This window comes from Myotis daubentonii, chromosome 15 (assembly GCF_963259705.1).
Source record: "Myotis daubentonii chromosome 15, mMyoDau2.1, whole genome shotgun sequence".
Classification (NCBI taxonomy): domain Eukaryota; kingdom Metazoa; phylum Chordata; class Mammalia; order Chiroptera; family Vespertilionidae; genus Myotis; species Myotis daubentonii.
In genome coordinates, this window is record NC_081854.1 from 52,711,635 (window position 1) to 52,734,738 (window position 23,104).

The 23,104-nt window shown below is 55.9% G+C and overlaps 1 protein-coding gene across 2 annotated transcripts; it reads right to left on the bottom strand.

Annotated features, from left to right (window-relative positions):
* Nucleotides 1–5,933: 5,933 nt before the first annotated feature.
* CX3CL1 (C-X3-C motif chemokine ligand 1) lies at nucleotides 5,934–17,965 on the bottom strand. 2 transcript variants are annotated; one of them, XM_059667961.1, is made up of 3 exons: nucleotides 17,625–17,965; nucleotides 11,382–11,508; nucleotides 5,934–9,189 (listed from the first exon to the last, which is right to left on the bottom strand). In XM_059667961.1, the coding sequence occupies exons 1-3, from the start codon at nucleotides 17,692–17,694 to the stop codon at nucleotides 8,097–8,099; spliced, it is 1,290 nt and encodes a 429-aa protein (XP_059523944.1). In that variant the 5' UTR covers nucleotides 17,695–17,965; the 3' UTR covers nucleotides 5,934–8,096. The 2 variants fall into 2 exon arrangements, with proteins under 2 accessions (XP_059523944.1, XP_059523945.1); XM_059667962.1 differs by lacking the exon at nucleotides 11,382–11,508.
* Nucleotides 17,966–23,104: the final 5,139 nt, after the last annotated feature.

A 23,104-nucleotide genomic window follows, 5' to 3' on the forward strand; every position in this document is an offset into this window, starting at 1 on the left:
TGATGGTGGAGGGTCAGAGGGGTTCCGGGGTGATGTGGACACATCTGTACCAACGGCCACTTTCAGTCTCTGGCAGCCCTTTGCGGTAGTAAAGTATTTTTCATCAGGATATGCCTTGGAATGCAGGTCCCCACATGGACGGGTGGGCTTCCCATAAATTAGAAAGCCACGTGAGGCAGATGCCAGGTCAGCCCGTGCCAATGGACACAGTGGCCTTTCCCCTCCTTGACTCCTCCCAGGACACGTGGTGGTCATGGGGGCACAAAGGGGAACGAGAGACACACATGCCTGCCCTCGCGGATCTTACGGAAGCGCAGTGAAACAAGCAGGGATAGCTGAGTGGCCTGAGGGTTTTGCTAGGCACAGAGGGGGTGAGTCTCCATCGCAGATAATCTTCATTAGACTGAGAAGTCAGGGAAGGCCTCCCGGAGCAAACGACCTCTAAGCTGATGAGTAGGAGTTGGCCAGGAGAACAGTAAAGGGAGAAGTTATTCCAACAGGGGAACAGCTAGTACCATGGCTCAGAGGTATGAGAGAGAAGGTTGACTTGAGAGCAGAAGCGAATGTGTGGCCAAAAGTGTTGGGGAGTGAGAATAGGGGGACCAGAGTCCTGAGAAACAAGGCTGGAGCCAGAGGACCAATGGAAATCCTCCAGGAAAACAATGACAGAAAGTGCACGTCATCGGTGCAAAAATGCCAGATTCCTGTGCCAACAGGCCCAGGTTACCCTGGTCAGGCTTCTGGGCTTGGGAGGTAAATGAAAGACTGGCTGATCCAGATCATCAGCAAACAGCTGGTGCTCAGTACTGTCAACATTCCCCCCATTTACTTCCTTGTCTGCTAAAGTGAGCAGCAGCTTATCTGAGCCGTGAGAACACCCGAACGCCAATGTGGTTCAGAGAAACTACGGAATGTTTCTTCTTTCAGTGAGAATTCCAAGTCAGCCCATAGACAGCTCGCCAAGCGAAGGCTGACCTTGATTCTGTCTGCAAAGAGAGCGAATGCAGAGGGCCAACCACACCACGGAAAGCCCACCTACCCCCGAGTGGGAATGTTTCTGAGCCTTTTAGCAGCATCATGCAGGCCCTGGCGAGTCATTCCTACTGAGTACAGGAAACCACACACTTTTTCTTCCTGGTGGCTCCATCTGTCAGGATAGGCGAGGTTACGCTGCAATAACAACTCACCTCGGATTCCTGTGGCTTAAAACCATCAGGTTTGTGGCTTCCACGGAGATTAGCTGAGGCTCTTTCCATGGCTGGAGGCCTGAGTCACATTCACTGGGGAACTCTGGGTAATGGTGCCATCACGTTCTGGCAGGAGGCCAGGGGCTGGGCCTGAGAGACTGATGTTTTCTCACCAGCAATTGAAGGTTGAATCTTGTGACACATGTTATTTCCACTCCCAGCTCACTGGCCAGAAGTGGTCATTAGGCCACCCCCCCCCACCCCCCAAGGGTGCAGAAAGAGCACCCTTCCTCCGTGCCCAGAGGGCAGGAAGCCAGAAATTCTCCGGTAGCCTGACTCCCGCAGTCTCCCAGGATTTGAAAACTCATCAACTTTCCTTTCTGTCCCAGTCTCAGATTCAGACCTCTTGCTGGTCTGGTTTTAATGAACCGGGACTCGTGAGTTTTGACCTTGCCAAGTTCCAAAGCAATTTAGAAGAAAAGTTACATCAACTTGAACAGCAACGGTTAGCTTAGGGGGGAAAATACAGTGGGGCCTTGACTGACGAGTGTCCCGACGAACGAGTTTTTCGAGATACGAGCCGTCTCTCGGCCGATTTTTTGCTTTGAGTTGCGAGCTAAAATTCGGGTTACGAGCCAGCTTCAGATACCCCACCGCTAGTTGGCGCAGCGAACGTCACAGTGAATGCCACAACATCAGCCCAGCATCACGTGTCTCACTCGTTCACTTTTTGATTTGACATACGAGTAATTTGAGTTACGAGCTCCATCACGGAACGAATTAAACTCGTAAGTCAAGGCCCCACTGTATACAAATTATCCTTATCTGCCTAATGACACTGTGACACGTTTTCACCCTACTTTACTGAAAACGAAGACGACTGCATGTCTTTATAGAAGTCCTATGATTTTATAGTCTTGTTCGGCTGTCCGATAACAAAAGCCAATGGGAATGGGATGTTTCAAACCCTCTGGGAATAACCATTGCACAATCGCGGGTTCTATTTACCCAGAGCTCGCTGCCGACATGTCCTTTTACTAAGTGTTGAGCAAGGATTATCTCATGACATCCTCACCCACGAGGTAAGCCGTGACTATTCCCACTCCACAGAGGTGAGGCCTGAGGCCCAGAGGGGTTAAGCAACTTGCCCAAAGTCACCCAGCCAGAGAGCCCCATGTTATATTCCCTTCCTGTTTGCTAAAAAGCAAGATACTTGCTACAAATTAAGCCTAGTCTGTCCTCTGGGGCAGCAGGTCCCTTGAGTGTAGGAGAGGGGCCTCTCTTGCAAAACATGCCCCGCTCTGGAATTCTCCAGGGTTCAGAGGCAACACCTCCCTGCCCCCAGAGGTGTCTGGCTGCTGACGCTTGCAGGAAAAGCCAGCCTGGCACCAGATCTTTCCTTAAACCCCAGCAGCCAACACAGTATCCAAGAAAGCATGTGACTGAGCAGAAGCGAATGAGGCCTGTGTTCTCGCACACCCGGGAACAAGGCATGTGCGCGCGCGCGCGCGCACACACACACACACACACACACCGTGGCTCCCAGCACCCATTATCCAGCTTTACGCTGGAAATTCCCGGCTATTCATTTCTTTGTTTTCTCTGTCTGGCCTCACCCTTTCTGGGGAATGTACACAGACCACGAGGGTGGGGTAGGGAGGGGAGGGGAGGGGTGGGGAGGGGTGGGGGTACTAACGGCAAAGGGCAGAGATGAAAAGGCTGTAAGGAGCTGCTGCTGAAAGGACTGCAAACCGTGGGCAGGTGGGAGTGGGGTGACCTGGTGCAGGGGCTCTAACACCTCAGGCGCCACCAAATCTCCTGGTGTCGAGGGCAGTGCAGGGCGGAGGCAGGGAGAGAGAAGAGGGAGCAGGTGGGGACGGAGGCAAGAGCTTGAAGGTGCAGATTCCCAGCCCGCCCCGCCCTGGAGTCTGAGTTCAGTAGGTCTGAAATGGGACTCGGGGGGGTCTGTACTTTTTAAAAAATACATATTTTTATTGATTTCAGAGCGGAAAGGAGAGGAAGAGAGACATAGGGGCCTGTACTTTCAGGAACGAGTGGCTCACACTCTCAGAAACAGTGATGAGGATTCCAGGTCTGGAGGAGGAGGACTTGGGGTCACACTGTTACGGGAGAAGAACATGCCCCGTCTTTCCCCGTCGCTGGGAGAGTGAGGTTCTGGGGTGCCGCTGGAATAACCTTCCCGGGGGTCCCCGTGGAGGATGAGACTCGGGAGAAAGCTTTATTTCCGTGGAATGACGCCCCGGGTTTCCAAAGCCCCATTCCCCGTAGTCCCGCCCTGGAAGGGCCGTGGGAGCTTCAGGGGAGCTGGAGGCAACGCCGGGGTGCAGTTTCCCTTCCGTGTTGGAGCCGGGTCAGTCCGGCATCAGGCTAGGTACCGCCCGTCAGCCCACTGTGTGTGGGGTCCATGGGGCCGTGGGCCTGTGGGCAACTGCAGGGGAGCAGGAGCAAAAGAGCTCACAAGCCCAGGCTCACGCAGTCCTAAGAGAGCAAACCCCTGTGTTTGGGGGGCTGAGTATTGAGGGTTTGCAGTGGCTTCTGCTCCCAGGTGTGACTGACAGTACGCCCTAGGCCACCCCGACTTTCCTGGGCATGTGTTTACCTTCCCTTTGCCCAGTGCCCTCCCCCCAGGGAACATGCCTATAATAACTGGCCTTCCCTTCGCTCCTTTCCTATTATTAATAGCTATGTAATTATAATGGTGTCGATATCCGAGCTCGGCTGCGGACAGGCTGTGCGACCTTTGGGCAAGGGGCATATCCTTCGAGCGCTTTACTTTAACCATCGGTACGATGGGGACCCTCGTACATAAGCATTTAGCACAGGCCAGCCGGTGTGGGCTGGGCATTGGCCTGTGAACCAGGAGGTCACAGTTCGATTCCCAGTCAGGGCACGTGCCCAGGTTGTGGGCTCGATCCCCAGTAGGGGGCGTGCAGGAGGCAGCCGATCAATGATTCTCTCTCACCACCCATGTTTCTGTCTCTCCCTCTGCTTTCCACTCAGAGATCAATTTTTAAAAGTATTAAGCCGAACCGGTTTGGCTCAGTGGATAGAGCGCCGGCCTGCGGGCTGAAGGGTCCCAGGTTCGATTCCGGTCAAGGGCATGTACCTTGGTTGCAGGCACATCCCCAGTGGGGAGTGTGCAGGAGGCAGCTGATCGATGTTTCTAACTCTCTATCTCTCTCCCTTCTTCTCTGTGGAAAATCAATAAAATATATTTTTTAAAAAAAGTATTAAAAAAAAAAAGAATTTAGGACATTGCCTGGCCCATAGTGAACAGGAAACAAACAATGGCTATTTCTATTATTCTCCTTTATCTCAGAGCCCCGCTAGTCCTGGCAAAGATTTCAGAGGCCCCAACTCTCCATCAAACTCTGCTTTCATTGTGGAAATGGTGTCAGCTAAAGTTTAGCTCAGTAACTGAAAGAGGAAATTAGTCACAAATACCTCAGGATCCCTGGGGAAGGGACGGAGCCAGAAGGCACACTCCCCTGAGCCAGCCTCTTCCTTAAGCGTGTGATGAGAAGACAGGGACAAATGTCTTCATTTCAGAGCCTCTGTCGGTGTTTCCTGTTGCTGGAAGGGTGTGTTGGGGAGAGGTTGGGGGGGGCTGGAACCCTGCCTGGGGCAGAACTCCTTCCTGGGGGTGGGAGTGGGCAGAGCAGGTGGAATGTCTTTGGGATGGCGGGGATGGTAGAGACGTGGGGCCACCCCGGCCGGCCCCATCTCAAGGGGCGGCTGCTGTTCAGGCTCCGCCCTAGTTTCCGTCCATTAGTCCATGGTGTGGAGGGCAGACCTTTGGAGTCACCTGAGAGAAGGTAGAAAAGTCGGTTTAAGGGTGTAATTTCCAAATTCGTGCATGTTGCCTCTACTTTTAATTTTCTTTCAATTTTTTGAAATTGATTTCAGAGAGGAAGGGAGAGGGAGAAAGGGATAGAAACATCAGTGAAGAGAGAATGGTTTGATCAGCTGCCTCCTGCACGCCCCCTACTGGGGATCATGTGCCCTGACTGGGAATGGAACCGTGACCTCTTGGTTCATAGGTTGATGCTCAACCACTGAGCCACACTGACAGGGCTCTAAGTTTTAAAAACATCATGTAGACATAGGATCTAAGATGCCATTGATTGTAAGACATTCTGATATTTAATGAACTAATGAGGAAAGAGAGACCTGTTCATTAAATGATGACAAGCCATGGACTATAGGACTAATCTTAATCCCAGAGATGTCACAATGTGAAAAAATGTGTGTCTCGGGACCCGTGAAATACTGTGTATCAAGAGGCTGGAGTCGGCCTGGGGCATCTCGTGTAGTTTCCAACCTACACAGCTGTTCATGGCAGCGCCTATGACGCCAACCAGGTCACCAGGATGGCGGTTCAGTAGGCGTGTGGCCGGGGGTAGGGGTGGGGGCGCGGGTGCTGCCTCATAATGGGTTCTGATCCCCGCCAGGGATGGGAGCCACCCAAGGGGGCCTCGCACCGGCATCTGCACAGGCGCAGACAGGCGAAGGCACTGCCCAGCGTCACACAGCTGCGCAGAGCAGAGCCAGGCCAGGGCTCCACCCTCCTCACCCCTGTCCCCAGCGCCCCTTCCGGGGCTGACTGTAAAAGTACCTGCCGCCGTGCCCCACGGGGACTGGAGACAGGGGAGACTTGTCCCCTCCCCTGTGCCATCCCGGCTGAGGCTCTAAGCCCTCCCTCACCCCCTAGAAAAAGCACCTTGATTTGATCCACAAGACTTTCCCATTTTATTAGTAAAATACAAAATGGCACAGACATTGGTGATGGGGTTGGGAAAGCAAAAGGATCAACCATCTCCTTCTCAAGTCCTCCCCAAATTGTCCTTGTCCATGTCCCGTTGCGGGGGAGCTAACAAGGTCCGTGGGAAGGGGACCAGCTGCCCCAGCTGCTTTCTGACAAAGGAGGGGAACCCCATCATGGGTGCCCCTCCCCTGGAAGGCTCCCAGCTGGGAGGAGCCTGTAAAAGTGCATTCAGACCTGCTGTTTTCCCAAAAGTGCCCCCGACTCAAGCCAGGCCCAATCAGGGGTGCCATGTCCAGCAGGGGGGTGCGTGCGGGCCCGGCCCTCCCTTTAGGGACCAGAGCTGTGCCTGTTCCCTCTGAGCATCCGCCTGTAAAGGGATGTGTCACCTGTACCTGGAGGGAGCCCCACCCTTGGGAGGCTTCTCAGGTGGAGGGCAAGGGTCAGTCTTGGGGACAATCAGAGGGAGGTGGGGAGCTGCCATCAGGGACCCTGAGGAGGGGGGGAGCTGCAGGTCCAGCTCTGGGTGGGGTGCTGGCCAGCCACAGCTGCCAGCCTCACCCAGGCCTGCCTGCATCCTCAGCGGCCAAAAGGAACCCCTTAACCCCCCTCCCCACCCCCCCACCCGCACACACAATTCCCTCCCCTCTCGGGTCCCTCCCCACAGGGCAGAGTTCCTTTCAGAATAAACACGGGACCTCTGGTGTCAGCAGTGGATTCTGAGCTCGTGGGAAACGTCACAGACACTCTTGGCCCTGCCTGCCGTCGGGCAAAGGTGAGGGGAGGAGATAGCGTGCGGACAGGGAGCCAGAGAGGTGGCTGGGGAGCCCGGGCTGCAGGTAGAAAGACCAAAAGCTGGACCGAGTCCCTAACAGGGAGTGTGACTGCTCCCTGCAGTTTCTTCCTGGACCCTGCCCTGCCCGCCCCGCCCCCCCCCCCCGCCCCCCCAGGCAGTGCCTCAGCCTTCCCCAGAGCCTGCACGCTCCCCTCCTCCTTCAGCCTGTCACATGTCACCAGGGCCATCTCAGTGTTCCTGTACTCCTGGTGGACACAGAAAGGGGCTGTTCTCCAAGTCAGGAAGGGACCTTTAAAATTGGTCTCTGCCCCCCACCCCCCACCCCCAAGTACCGCAGCCCAGCCCCCACTCTGGGGCCCACAGTGCCGACTCCCTCCAACAGGGCAGGGCTGGGCTGCCGGGCCCTCTGGGTCACAGGGCAGTGCCTGCCTCTCTGGCTGGTGGAGACTGGCTAAGGTGCTCTGTTGATGGCGGACGGTGAAGCTGTACCCAGGATCTGGGGACAGGGGCCTCTGGCCACGTAGGGATGCCGGTCGGGGTACAGGTCATTGCCACATATTTGCAGTCCTTGTGTCCGTTCACAGAGGGGAAGCCAGAGGCGCGGATGCCTCGTCAGGTTGGTGGTGGGCCTGGGCCTAGAACCCAGGGCCTCACGTTAGAATCCATGTCCCCTCCCTGCTCAGCACAGACGGAGGAGGGAAGCAGTCTAAACAGCCAGGCGACTTCGTCTCTGGTTCCCATGGAGCCTAACTTGGCTGAGCCTTCGCTGAGAGCAGTGCCAGCAGACACCACGCCCGCCTCATGCAGGAAAAGACAGGTCCCGGCTAGGGCGTGGGCTCTGTACAGGGGGTGGGGGGCTAGCACCGCAGGCGGCCGGGGTGACTGGCGACGGCAGCGGGACCACAAGACGAGATGAGGTCGGAGGGAGTGTGCAGAAGGGCCTGGCCGAGACGCATTTGTGGGAGGGACGACCGTGGTACCTACATGGGGACACGGGCCGGAGGGGCTGAGACATCAATAAATAATGGTTTGTTGGGGCTGGGACGGTGTCAAAGGGAACCTTTAAGCAGCCAGCAGCAAAAGAGTTCTCCGACTCGGGGGGCATTGGGGTGAGTTTCGGAGGCCACCCCCTCTGCCTCCAGCAGGTCACAGATGGCCAAGGGGCCCCCTGTGTCTGCCAGGAATTGGGGACAGTCCCCCCTGGGGGATCCTGCCTCCCTGCTTCCGTCATCCCGGCTCGGGCCAGGCCCTTGGGGGAGGGGAGGAGTGAGGATGGGGGGCCCCCGGCAGCTGTTTGAGTGGAACATCTGGACACAGGCAGGTGGGCCGCTCACACTGGCACCAGGACGTACGAGTTGCTGCCGCAGCCCCGGGGGACGTAGCGAAGGCCCTCCACCATGTCCCCCACGGCGCTGCGCGGACAGCCCTGGAGCCTCTGATAGGTGAACATGCCCACCCCCAGGCAGAAGAGGAGGCCGAGGAAGGCCAGCAGCCCCACCGCCTGCCTCCGGGTGGCCTCGGTGACGGGGGTGCTGAGGATGCCCAGCCTCTGGGGGTTCCTGGGCGTGGGGGCCCAGCTGCCTGTGGCCACTGGCTCCCTGCTGGGGGCCACGGAGACGCGGGGCGTGCTGCCGGGCCCGGTGACAGCATCCGTGTGAGCTGAACTGGACCCTAGAGGGTTCTCCGGCGTGAGGTCCTGCCCGTGGTCTGGGGCTGTGTGTGAAATGGTGGGGGCCTGGGAGGAGGGGGCCTGGGAGGAAGGGGTATCGGTGGGGGGGGTCTGGGTGGAGCCGGCCTGGGTGGAGGGGGCCTGGGTGGAGGGGGTATCCATGGGGAGGGTCTGGGTGGAGGGGGCCTGGGTGGAGGGGGTCTGGGTGGAGGGGGTATCAGTGGAGGGGGCCTGGGTGGAGGCGGCCTGAGTGGGCAAGGCCTGGGTGGAGGGGATAACAGTGGGGAGGGTCTGGGTAGGGAGGGCCTGGGTGGAGGGGGTCTGGGTGGAGGGGGCCTGGGTGGAGGGGGTACCAGTGGGGAGGGTCTGGGTAGGGAGGGCCTGGGTGGAGGGGGTCTGGGTGGAGGGGGTCTGGGTGGAGGCAGTTTCAAAGGCCTTCCCCTCAGTCCCGAGGTCCACTGTAGGCTGGTAAGAGCTCTGCCAGGACGTGGCAGTGGTGGTGGTGATGGTGGTGGTGGTGGTGGTGGTGGTGGCGGTGGCCGTGGGCTCTGAGGCCGGAGACTGGTCCGTCCCCCTGGTGGCCGGGGAGGTCCTGGGGTCGGTCTGCTTGCCGTGCAAGCGAGCGGCCTTGGGGTCCAGAGGCTCCATGGCTTTCCCCACCCGGTCCTCCTTGCGGTCCAGATGCTGCATGGCTTTCTGCACCCAGTCCTCCTTGGGGTCCGCACAGAACGTCCTGTTCCCTTTGGTCATAAAGCTATGGGGACAGAAGACAGGGACCTGTGATGCCCAGGTGCCATGGGGTGGGGGTGCCAAGCCAGTGCTCTGCAGGCGAGCAGACCAGCTGGAAGTCCTGCCCGGCCACTGACTACTGGCCGTGAGCTTAGCTGGGGGACCGCAGCCCCTGGAACTTCTGTGTCCTCGCCTGGGAGGTGGAACTGTGATCCCTGCTCTCAGTGGGTGACCAGCCACCCAGATAATGGGGGCTGAGGGGGTTCCCGGGATGCAGGCCTCTTCGTGAGAGTCCAGGCAAACGGGGACCAGTGGGTCACCCTGCCTCTGTCTTATGATTATAAAAAACAAACATTTTGTAAAGCACTTGGCTCAGGCCCTGGCCGGTTGCTCAGTGGTTAGAGCATCGACCTGCAGGTCAACCAGTTAAATTCCTGGTCAAGGGCATGTACTTTGGCTGCAGGTTCAATCCCCGACCGGGACCACATCCCAGGGGCAGCCAGTTGATGTGTCTCTCTCACATTGATGTTTCTCTCTCTCTCTATCTCTCTCTCTCCCCCCTCCCCTTCCTCTCTTCCTTTCACTCTCTAAAAATCAATAGAAAAGATATTATCGGTGAGGATTACCAAATAAATCATGCTCTTCAGCCCTTCCTTTTCTTTTTTTAAAGAAAAATAATTAAGCAAGCGAAAGAAAAACAAGGCCCCTGGCTCAGAGTAGATTCATAACTGCTGAATAACGATCTTACTAATATCTTACTAATATTGTCGTTGCCATTGAGGTGGGGGCTCTGGGCTGGGAGTCTTGGTTGGAGGGAGCGGTGACAGGTGTTCTCTGCCGCCAGGTGAGTGACTGGCAAGCTCCCTGGTGGGACCTCCTCACCCTGGAGAGGAGCCGATGTCACGGGCCGTCTCCCTCTCCTCCCTCTGGACCCCGACCCTTCTCTCCTAGCGTGTGTGTCTCGGCTTGAATGGACACCTAGCAGCTACAGTCCTGTATGTGGTGGCCTCGTTGGGGCCCTGAGTGCCACCAAACCTTGAGCGTCCTCTGAAGCCCGGTGTGGCTGGCTCTCTGCCGGACACTGCCCAGAGGTGACCGGCCCTTGCTCTGTGCGTGGCCTGCGCCTCTCGCCCCTCCTGCAAGGTGGCTACCGCGCTCATCCCTGTTTTTCAGAGAAAATTAAGCCTCCAGGGTAACAGGACCGCTCCCGGGCCTGTGCGCTGGGCGCCACATCTGTCCAGGAGGCAGCAAGCCTGGGGTAGGGGTGGGGCGGCAGAGAGGGTTCCTGCAGCAACTGCACACTCGATGGGCGGTGGATGGGAGCCCACGGCTTCTCCGAGCTAAGCCTGCGTTTCAAAGGCCCACTGGCCACTCCTTTTTTAATATATTTTTATTGATTTCGGAGAGGAAGGGAAAGGGAGAGAGAGCTAGAAACATCAATGATGAGAGAGAATCATGGACCGGCTGCCTGCTGCACGCCCCCCACTGGGGATGGAGCCTGCAGCCTGGGCATGTGATCTCCTGGTTCATAGGGTAACGCTGAACCACTGAGCCAGGCCAGCTGGGCCCACTTCTTGCTGCCAGGCCTCTGGGCAGTACCCAAGAGGGACCCCAGAGGAGCAAGCAGCCAAGGGGCCAGGGGTCCCCACGGCCGAGGGGAGCTTGGCTGGGCCCCTGCCCAGAGTCTCATAGAGATCCTGTTTCCTCGCCTGTCACATGGAGATGCCAATCTTACCGTCACAGCTTCCGGGCGCCCTCTCAAGCGCGTTAGTTACATTATCTCCTTTCATCCTCCCAACCACCCACTTTGCAGCGGGCGGGCGCTGTGACCAGGGCCACCAGCCTGCGAGTGGCCGAGCCAGGATTTGCCCACACCTCTTGGATTCTAGAGTCTGCACTTTGAGACCCCCAGGCCGTACCTCCCCAGGAAGCCCAGCAGGCTCCGGAGCTGCAGAGAACGTTCTTTGGCCCAGGAGAAGGGAGCCTTCGTGGCTGCTCCGGGCCACAGGCCATGCAGGAAGCCGCTCCCCACCTTGCTTGCGGCGCGGATATTAAGGTCAACGAGGGGGCAAGCAGGCCAGAAGCAGGGGAGTGTTCGCGGAGGCCCTTGGCCAGGAGCCCGGGTGGGGCTGGGAGGAGGTGGACGTGCATTATCAGAGGTCGGGGGCGGTCCCCAGGGCCTGACAGGGATGCAGAGGCAGAGAGGGTGGTACCTACATGATGGCAGGTGTGCGGCAAGATGGTTCCGTTCGTCGATAGCTCTTTAGGCGATCCAGGGGGATCTTCCGGGTCATTGCCATTGGGTTGCATATGACGCTGCATCTTTCCATACTGTGTTGCTGTCCTGAGCCCACAGAGGCCCCCAGTCAGCAGGACTGTCCAGGGGCACCTGGCTTCTCAGCCCCGTGACAGCTGGTCCCAGCCACACCACCCAAGAGCCAGTGCCCTGCACCCCTGGCCTTCAAGACCCTTGACCTCAGCCCTCCACCCTGCCCCCCATCGCGTCCGTCCCTGGCCAAACCGCTCCGTGCCTCAGTTTCCCCACCTGTGAAATAAGGACAATGACAGTATCTACCTCACAGGGTAAAGCTCTTATGGCCTGCCGCATAGTAAGTGTTTAGCTTCCAGAATTAAGTTGCTATAATTGGTCTGTTGTAAACAGAAGGGCCTAGTCTGAGACTGACAGGGATCTGCCGGAGCTCACACAGCCAGGAAGTGATAGGACAGGCTCTCCTAACAGGCCTGGCTCCCATCATGCTCCTGGGCCTATGGTGCTGCCCATGCACCACTCTTGTTGCCTTTACCCCAGGAAGTCACCTGCTCAACTATCACCGCCCCCCATACACCCCCTCATCCCTCCCTCTCAAGTGTCCATATTCATGGATTTCCACGACCTCTGAGACACACCCAGCCCTCTTGCCATCACATCTCATGTGCTTATCTGTGACATGCTCACACATACACACATACACAGCAACAAACACAATGGCATATCCTATAGAATAAAAGGCTAATATGCAAATTGACCAAACAGCAGGATGACTGGTCACTGTGATGCTCACTGACCACCAGGGTGCAGACGCTCAATGCAGGAGCTGCCCCCTGGTGGTCAGTGTGCTCCCACAGGGGGAGCTCAGCTCAGCCAAAGCCAGGCTCATGGCTGGCGAGTGCAGTGGTGGTGGCGGGAGCCTCTCCAGCTTCCACAGCAGGCAGCGCTAAGGAAGTCCGACTGCGGGCCTAAGCCATCCGTTGGACATCCTCCGAAGGCTCCCAGACTGCAAGAGGGCACAGGCGAGGCTAAGAGACCCCCCCCCCCGCACCACCCCCAGTGCATGAATTTTGTGCACTGAGCCTCTAGTACACACACACACACACACACAGGCATACATACAAATACATACAACCTGGCACATGTAGCAGATAATATAATAAAACATTTTTTAAAAAGTACAACCTCCTCTAAGAACAGTGGGGAGGGGTCTGCTTTGTAGACCATCCTTTGTTCTGTCATTAAGAACCAGGTGCTCCTGGCTGGTGTGGCTCAGTTGTTGAGCATTGTCCTATACACCAGAAGGTCGGGGTTCGATTCTGGTCAGGGCACATGCCAGGCTGGTGGACTCGATCCCCAGTAGGAGGCGTGCAGCAGGCAGCCGATTACTGTTTCTCTCTCACATGGAAGTTCCTTTCTCTGTGAGGAAGGGGGTGCCTGGGGTGGGAGCAGAGTTGGGGAAGCAGGGGTCTGCAGATGGCTAGCTACCAACCACATGGAGTCAGAGAGAAACCCCAAGACAGGATGAGGGTGACTCAACAGACACTTGAGAACTCGAATATTTTATATAAAACATTTGAAGTGGTTTGCATTGCATTCCCAACTCCCCCCCTCCCCCTGCTAAAATCTTCAGTAAAATTTCTTTGTTTGGTGTAAGCTGGGCAGGGGTATGTAAAAAATGAGGAAGCGACTGAGTTTTAGTTCTGGGTCAAGGTCATATGCAGCAGAAGCAAGACCCTGGAAGGTTTTACAAAAATCTAGAGTCAGGACTTACACACACACACACACACACACACCGGGGAGTAGAGAGAGCAGCTGATCTTGTCTAGCTCTGCAGGGCCCTGCAGGCCCCAGCTGGTGCCTGGGCTCCACCAAAACACACATTGCTCATGCACAGGTACATGTATGTGGACATGCAAACATGCACTGGGGTGGGGAGGGGGGTGCTCCCAGCAGCTGCTCCCTGAGTCATGGGCTGGCTGCCTTTCTCTCTGGGAAAGTCCCCTGGCTGCCTTGTCTCCCTCCTTCTCCCCCAGCAGGACCTCGAACCACCCAGCTGCAGCGCCCCCAGGCCCTGGTGAGCCGAGCCAGGAGGCAGCTCCCTGGACTGGCCTGGCAGGTGTCTTTCTGGGAAAAGCCGCAGAGAAAAGGTGCCCCACTGGGAGGGAGGGAGGAGCTAGGTAAGGTCAGTTCTTTCTCTGGACTCAAGTTCCCCGGAGGGGGAAGGCCACTGTCCACCTCAGGGGCTTTAAGGAGCCACAGAGTCAGCCTGTCCCCACAGCCCCCACCCTCTGCCACGGTGCCTGAATGCCCTTGGCCCGCTCTGCTCCAGGGCCTGCCCAGGGAAGGTTGGGTGACTAACCGAGGGGCCTATTTCCTTCTTGGAACTGAAGTTTTCTCTCCTGTCGATGGAGACAGTGCCTCCGGCCAGCCAGTCATTTATGATCTCTCACTTGAGTTTCAGGAGGGCAGGTGCTTGTCTGTCTCGGTGTCATAATGTCTTCCAGCACAAAGTGGATACTCAGTAAAGATTCACTAAGTGAAATAATGCCTCAGCCTACTTATTCCTCTACCCCCTATCCATCCATCCATCCATCCGACCATTTATCTGCTCCCTCTTGTCAATCCTTTACTCATCCCACATCCACCCATGTCTACCTCCCACCCATTTCTGCTTACCCCATCCATCCATCTACGCAGCCCCCACTCACCCACTTATCACCTTTCATCTGCAATTCATCCTCCACCTCCTCTCATTTATCCACTCATCCATCCTTCATCAGCCCACTCACCTATCCTTCATCTATCTGTCCAACCATCCATTCATCCATCCATTCACCCATTTATCCATCCATCCATCCATCCATCCATCCATCCATCCATCCATCCACCCATCCATCCATCCATCCATCCATCCACCCACCCATCCATCCATCCATGTCCTGATTCAGCCACCATTTGTTTGAATTACTTTTGAATATCTACAAAGACCCAGGTCCTCTGTCCTTAACCCTGAACTTTCTCCCACAGGTACTGGTGCTGCGCTTGGAGAGAGAACCTTAATCCCAATAAATGCTATCAGGTCGCTGTGTTGACGCAACCAACAAATGCTAACCCTCCATCTTGCCGGGAATAGCGGGTTGAACAAAGCCTGCCGCTGCCTTCAGAAAGCTCCTAGCCTGATGGGCAGCTAAGACATCCCACAAAGTACCAGAGAACTTCCTACTGGAGCACCTACTGTGTGTCAGAGCCTGCGCTCAGCACACACACATCTGCTCTCATTAATTCGCAACAGCCCTGCCGAGGGGGTGTGGTTATCCCCGTTTCACAGATGCAGGCGCTGGAATCAGAGGCGAAATGACAAGTCCGAGACCACACAGCTGCTTAGTGTCAGATCCGGTTGTCTTCCCAGGTCCTAGACACCCCACTTTTCCAGGGTGAAACACCGTGTTTCCACATATGTCCCGATTATGCTGAGGGTTACACGAGGGAGAGACCACTCCCTGCTACAAGTGATCTGGGTGGCTTCTTGGAGGAGGTGCCTCTAAGGCTTGTCCTCAAGGACTTGGAAGAGGCCACAGACAGGAAGGGGCAGGAATGTTCTGGGTCTCTGAGTGAGGCGATAGAGGGCTTGAGCCCATGCTAGGTGTGTGTCCTGGATGAGACCCTTGGGCTGTCTGAGCCTCGATTCCCTGGCCTGTGAAATGGGCACGATAATCCCCGCTTCACAGGGTGGTTGTGAGAATAAAGCTTTTTCAATATCTGGACCCTCAGAGCAGGGTTCCCTCAACAGCAAACACCTGACCTTTCGGACCAGGTAGCCCTCTGTCATGGGGCTGTCCTGTGCCCTGTAGGCCTTTGGCAGCATCCCTGGCCTCTACCCTCTAGGTGGGAGCACCCCCCAACCAAAAATGGTGGGGCGTTTAGAACCACCAAAAATATCTCCAGAAATTGCCAGATATTCCCCTGGGGGCAAACCCTCACTGCGGACCACTGCCCTGGAGATATCCACATGCCCTACCCCGCCCCCGTCCCCCCTGCACCCACCTGTCTCCCTCCCAACCTCCCTCAGTGCCCCCTCCTCAGGGAGGCCTCCCTAACCCCTTACTTAAAATTTCAACCCTCCCTTCCCCCCCCTTTTTTTAATCACAGCATTTTTTCTCCTTCTAACAGATCAAATTGTTTACTGATCTATTTTGTGTATTGTCTACCTTCACCAATCAATGTTCACGGCCCGAGGCCTGGGATCTTGGGCGGTTTTACTCATTGATCTTGTCTCAGCACCAAGAAGGGTGCCTGGCACATAATAAGTGCCCAAGAAATAGTTGTTGAATGAATCAGCAAAATGCACCCAGAAGCACCGTGTGACATAGACCATCTCAACCAATGGAGAAAGAGAGGCATTTTTATTTCAGTCCCACGGGGGCCTGGATCCGACACCCCGCATTTATCCTCCCGTGCCTTCCCCATCCGCCCCTCACCGCTAAGCAGGGAGGCAGACTACAGCAGCTTAAAGCCGATTTTTTTTTTTTTCTCTTTCTTGCTGGGGCTTGAGTGGGAGTGAATGCGTCAGAGCTCAGGGAGAAAATTTCTGTGACTTGTGTCTGCAGGTTTGTTATGTAAAGCGGAGCCTTCTGCCTGGCACAGCCCCGCAAGCCCTCACTTGGGAACTGACGTAGCTGCCGGCACCCCCCCCACCTCCCGCCCCCAGGGCCTCTCTGGCTTCTAGACCACCCCCCACCCCCGCCCCAGTCCTGCAGGACTCCCAGGGGCTGCTCAGAGCCACACATGTCAGCGTGGGTAAGGACTCTGAGGGCGCCTGACCGAATGCCATCTTCCGGGAGGAGAAACGGAGGCTCAGAAAGGTTGAAATAATGCAAGTATCTCCCAGCAAAGTCAGGGACCGAGCTTGGGACGGGAACCTGGTGGTCCTGGAGCCCTAGGCTGGGTCCCCTCTCCGCCCACCTTGGAGCTCCCCCCCCCCCCCCCCGCACTGTTATAAATAACCCTCCTCCTCCTCCTCCCACTTCCAAAACGCCCTCCGAGGCATCAGAGCCTCAGGACGCAGAGGCAAGAACTCGGTCTGGAGGTGCAGTGGCTGGGACCAAAGAGGGCAAGACCCCCTTCAGGTCACGGCAAAGCGCCTCCATCTGACTCCCTCTCCCCGGGCACCCGATCCCCAAACACTTGGGGCTCTGGCCTCCGGACCAGGAAGCAGGAAGCCAGCAACACTTGGCTTCCAACGCCTCCGCCACCTCCGCCACCCTCACCTGCCTCCTCCCTGTCCCACTGGTGTGTTCCTCCGGAGGTGTTCTGGAAGCTGGAGGCTGGTTCTCATTCTCCCAGACTCGCTGTGTGTCCTAAGGCGGGCTGCCACCCTCTCTGAGCTTCAACCGGCCAGGTGGCCTGGCTACTCCCCGAGGATGGGGCTGACTCAGGTGGCCACAGAGGCGTGTGCGGCATCCACGCTCCCTCCTGCGCCCAGCCCACCCTCTCCTGCCCTACTTGCCGGCCGTACCCTCAGGCCAGTTTCTGAGCCCACCCTACCCGTGACAGGTGGGATGGATGGAGGATGTCCTGCCAGGTCCCAGGCTCCAGAAGGCAAGTGACTGGAGGCACCTTCCCTGGACCACCATTTTCTAATAAGCTGTGCTTGGAGGAGGAAGACCGTACAAGGGGGGAGATGGGACTACAGACCAGAGCAAGAGTGATGAGCCCACCCCATGAGCTGAAATGACCTTGACGTCCATGGGTCCTGGGGCCCGGACTCCTGGGGTGGCCTTGACATCAGGGCAGGAGAAAGTCCCAACTGTGGTCTAGCCCAGGGCCAGGCTGCGGCTCAGGACTTCGGGTTACATATTAACCCTGGCTCCCACCAGGCTCCTACCGGGCAGGAGCCACCTCCCCTGCTCGAGCCCCGGCCTCCTGATACCCACCTGCCCCCTTGTGCCTCCCACGCCACCTCCCCCCGCGCTCCAAGCAGTAGCCGCCTTGCTCATTGAGCCAAATCTTTTCCTCATTAAGCCGCATCCCCCCACCCCCACTACCCCCCTGAGGCACATCCCTCAAGCGGGCCTGCCACAGACCTCAGCCTCACGTAGGAAGGGTCTGGTGCCCTGATGCGGGGCCTGAGGGGCAGGCGTGGGGCTGGGGCGCCCCCTCCCTGCTCATGCTACGCCCACCCCACTCACCGGCCAGCAGCAGGGCTAGATGGCAGAGGACAGCCAAGCGGAGCAGCCAGGACAGCGGATGCACAGCCATGGCCGAGGGCAGGCAGGGGTCCAGGCAGGTCCAGGTGAGGCGAGGCGGGGGGCCAGGCGGGCACTGTGTCTCTAGCGCAAGGCGCTCTGGTTTTTCTAATGAGATCGCTGCCTAGGCTCTGTCTCCGCCCCTGGCTCCCCTGCAGGCGGGCGGGCGGTGGGAGGGGAGAGGCAGGCAGCCAGATTCCACAGGATGTTGCCTTAGAAACAGAGGGCCCAGGTCTTGGGGATCCTGCGCTGCTGCTCAGAATGGCTCCTCAAACCGGAACCTGCCCGGGAGGACTGCTCAGGTTCAAAGGGCCTCTTCTCTTCCCTTCTGCTGGACTCGCCCTTGGGTCTGGCCTGGGGCCCTAGCTCCTCCGCAGGCAATAAGCCAAGGGCAGGGGCTGAGGGATAGAGAATGCTGCCTGCGAGCAAACCGGCCGGGATCAGACTGCCAGGGCCCTGGTGGTCCTTTCTACGGATGGGGAAACTGAGGCATGCGGAAGTTAGGGCATTTCTTGAGGATCACCAGCCAGGAGGCGGGGGAGCCTGGATTTGCCCCAGTCAGTTGGCTCTGGGGTCTGAGCTCATGACCACCAGATGACTCCCCCTCCCTTCACCCCCACGTTGAGAACTGCTGTGAGGACTGAGTGAGTTTATACCCATAAGGTGCTGGGTTCAGAGCCTGGTGTGAAACAGGCGTCAAAACAGCACTGCTTTTCTTTGTTCAGCGGTCAGTGGTTCTCAACCTGTGGGTCGCGACCCCTTTGGCGGTCGAACGGCCCTTTCACAGGGGTCACCTAAGACCATCCTGCACATCAGATATTCACATTACGATTCATCACAGTAGCAACATGACGGTGATGAAGTAGCAACAAGAATGATTTTATGGTTGGGTCACAACATGAACCGTATTAAAGGATCGCAGCATTAGGAAGGTTGAGAACCACTGGTTCAGCCCTTGGGGGTGTCTCCTGCCCTCTTCTAGCCCAGTTTTTCCTCCCATAAAATTGGAATGGTCACCCCACCCACCTCATCAGGGTGTTAAAGACTAACTGTGTGTAGCTTGGCCGGCCCGTGTGGCTCAGAGGTCGACCTATGAACCAGGAGGTCACGGTTTGATTCCCACTCAGGGCCCATACGGCACAATCCCCAGTAGAGGTTTTGGGCTCAATCCCCAGTAGGGGGCATGCAGGAGGCAGCAGAAAAACGATTCTCTCTCATTAATGTTTCTATCTCTCTCTCCCTTCCTTTCGGAAATCAATACAAATATATTTTAAAAACGACAATGTTTCTATCTCGCCACTCTCTCTAGAAATCAATGGAAAGAATATCCTCCGCTGAGGATTAAAAAAAGAAAGAAAAGACTAATGGTATTTAGATTCAATCCAGACCCACAGCCAGGCTTTCCACTCAGCCAGGCCTGGAGTCAAACCGGACTCCACCTCCTATGAGGGGTATCGCCCCTGGGCAAATGACTTAACCCGTTTGAGCCTCAGCCTCCCCACCTGTGAAATGGATGCAATAGTCACCTCATCAAATCAGCCGCTGGGGCAGTGAATACAACTACGGACTTTCACGCAGAAGCGACTAGTGTTTGTTACTGAGCCCTGGTGCGTGCCTGGCACTGCGGTGGGCAAACCCATAAGCCAACGTCCTCACCCCAAGGAGCCCCCGCCCAGCAGGGGGAAGCAGGCGCAGATCTGGGGGAGGGAGAGCCTTCATTCTTTTTTTAAAAATATATATATTTTATTGATTATTTTACAGAGAAGAAGGGAGAGGGAAGGGAGAGGGATAGAGAGTTAGAAACATCGATGAGAGAGAAACATCGATCAGCTGCCTCCTGCACATCTGGGGATGTGCCCGCAACCCAGGTACATGCCCTTGACCGGAACCGAACCCGGGTCCCTTGGGTCCGCAGGCCGACGCTCCATCCACTGAGCCAAACCGGTTTCGGCAGGATAGTATCTTTTATAAGGAAACTATTATCTCCCCCGAAAAATGAATAATAATTCCTCTATGTCCTGTAATTTTCAGTTAACATTAAACCTCTCCAATTGTCCCCCAAAATGTGTTTTATTGTTGCTTCTCCCTTCCTCTTTCCTCTTTTCCCTCCTCCCTCCTTCTCTCCCTCCCTCCCTTCCTTCTCTCTTTCTCTTTTTAAAGTTTTGAACCAGGACCCAATCTAGATGTATGCATCGCGTAGGGTTATTTCTTTTTAGTCCGCAATGGCCCTTCCAACCCATTTTTCATGGCTTGACTCTCTGAAGATTCAAAGCCATTGTCCTATACTCCGTTCTTCTTAATTGATCTAATTATGTCCTTGTGAAGTCATCTAGCTTGTTCCCCTAACCTCCGTGTTTCCTGTAAACGGGGAGTTAGAGCCAAGGGCTCGATTAGATCTCCGCCACTTTGGCAAGAATCCCCTGTGAGTAACACCGGGTTCTTCAAGCGGCATCTTACACCCATCAGCCTCTGACATGTTATTCTCCTAACAGATTTCCGCTGGAGGTGTCTGCTTCGTGATCATAAGTAACTTACCCGCCACACAGACCACTGCGGGCGGAGGGAAAGCCGCCCCAGGTGGGAAGTGCCGGACCTCTGCGGGCGGGGAGTGGCCCGATGGCTTCGGCTCCGAGGAGGGAGTGGGCAGAGAGGCTGCCCTGGACACTGAAGCTGGAGCGAGGGATGAGGATGCTGCTGGGCAGAGGAGCTGGGACGGCTCTGAACTGAGGAGTAACTAGAGCCACAGGGGCGATTGAAAAGTGGAGCCATTCAGCAATAAAAGAGATATTTAAAAGGAAAGAAACGAAAAGTGGAGCAGCAGGGGGCAGTAGGAAAGAGTGGCTCAGAGGTTGTGGTCTTGATCCCCAATGTGGGGCGTGCAGGAGGCAGCCCATCAATCGTTCTCTCTCATCACTGATGTTTCTCTCTCTCTCCCTCTCCCTTCCTCTCGGAAATCAACAAAAACATATTTTTAAAAAACAAAGAGGGTTTCCTCTCGGGTCAGTGGGTTAAGGGGATGGGGGTGTCCCTGCCCACACCTTCCCGGGTGCCCCAGAGAGCAGGCAGCCGGCCCGTGTCTGTGGGACATGAGGGGTTCTCCCCGGGCCCTGGAAGCAGAACAGAAACAGCTGCAGGGCGCCTGGCAGGGAGCCCGGGCACTCCTGCGGGTCCCAGAATGGTAGGAGCGGCGGGACGGCCAGTGAGGTGGGGGCAGCCTGGCCTAGCCCTCCCCTGCCCCACCCAGCTCTGCCCAGCTCACATTCTGGCCCATGAGGAGGGCTGCCCCCATGCCCTCTGTGTGCACACACAGCCACACTCTTTTTATTGGGAAATATGGACAACATACACGTTACCATTCAGGGCATTAAGCACAGTCACACTGTTGTGCAACCATCACCACATCCATCTCTAGAACTTGTTTTTTCTTGCAAAACTGAAACTCTGGACCCATTCAATAACTCCCACCCCATTCTCCCCAGCCCCGGAAACCACCACTCCTCTCTTTTTCTTGAACAATTTGATAGCTCCGGGAACCACACGGTATTTGTCCCTTGTGCCTGGCTCATTCCACTTACCATCACGCCTTCCAGGTCCATCCAGGCTGTAGTGGGAAGGAGTCTCCTTCCTTCTTCAGGCCGAATACTGTTTCCTTGCAGGTAGGCACCACACCTTGCTTATTCATCCACCCCTGGACGGGTGGTTTCCACCTTTTGGCTGTTGTGGGGAACGCTAAGGTAAACATGGGATATCTGCTAGAATCCCTGCTTTCAGTTCTTTTAAGTGTAGACCCAGAAGTGGAACTACTGGACCAGGTGGCGATGCGATGTTCAATTTTTTTTAAAGGAACCACCATGCGGTTTTCCACGGCGACTGCACCATCTTACATTCCCACAGCCAACCCTAAGGGCTCCAATTTCTCCACGCCTTCGCCAGCCTTGTGCAGGAGACCAATTCCAGCATGACAGCGGGGCTGCATCTGGGAATGGGTGAGGGCATTTCCCCAAACCTGAATAGGATACATTAAACTGATTTCTTGGCTGCCAGACAGCTAAAGGGCATCTTTGATCTACATGTTATTGCCTCCTACTGGCCAAACACCTGAACTAGGCTAATTCCCCCCATTCTGACAATGGACTCTGTACCAAACCCTGACCCTTTGAAGTGTATATCTCTGCCTCGCCTCAGGATAAATTGTGTTAATACAAAGCATGGGGTCCTGAGACGAGGAAACAGAGTGGTTCTCAACCTTCTGGCCCTTTAAATACAGTTCCTCATGTTGTGACCCAACCATAACATTATTTTCGTTGCTACTTCCTAACTGTCATGTTGCTACTGTGATGAATCGTCATGTAAATATCTGATATGCAGGATGGTCTTTGGCGACCCCTGTGAAAGGGCCGTTCGACCGCCAAAGGGGTCGCGATCCACAGGCTGAGAACCGCTGCCTTAGAACCTAAGACCTTAGATTCTTAGAACCTAAGACCTTAGACTTAAGACCTTAGAACAGTGATGGCGAGCCTATGACACGCATGTCAGAGGTGACACGCGAACTCATTTTTTTGGTTGATTTTTCTTTGTTAAATGGCATTTAAATATATAAAATAAATATCAAAAATATAAGTCTTTGTTTTACTATGGTTGCAAATATCAAAAAAAAATTCTATATGTGACACGGCGCCAGAGTTAAGTTAGGGCTTTTCAAAATGCTGACACGCCGAGCTCAAAAGGTTCGCCATCACGGCCTTAGAACTTAGCTCCTTTAGCTAAGCTCCTCTGACCCCCAAATACCTTTCAAAATTATGCTTCGTCTCTGGACTCCTATTTATTAATCTACACACAGCCTTCTCCAGATGGCTGAACCCTTCTTAATGCCGGGACCAGAACCCCTGCAGCCTTTATTATTATTATTTTTTTAATAATAGCCATCCTAATGGGTGTGAGGTGGCAGCTCATGTTGAGCATCTTTTCGTGAGTTTATTGACATTTGCATGTCCTCCTCGAGGAAGCGCCTCTCCCAGTCCCGCCCATGTTGTGACTGTGCTGCAGTGTCTTCTCAGCTCATTGATTCTCGCAGCCACAGGCACTGACATCTGCTTTTATGCCCCCTGTTCACAGAGGTGGAAACAGCGGGACAAAGCAACTTGCTCCGGACACCCGGCCAGTGAGAGTTCCCGTTGCCTGAATCCGTGACATGTACCCTTCCGGATGCTTCTCCTGCCCCGCAGACAAGTACTCTGGGTGGACACGAGGGAAGAGGAGTGTGTACTAATCCCGTCCCAGTCCTTAGCCTGGCCCCAGCCACCAGAGCGTGGCCTCCACCCAGGGGTTTTTCACTTAACTGTACCCCACCTCCCACTCCCAGGGCTCTGCCTGTGTGTCCCCTTCCCCCCACCCCCAGAATCCTCCCAGTCATCCACATGGCC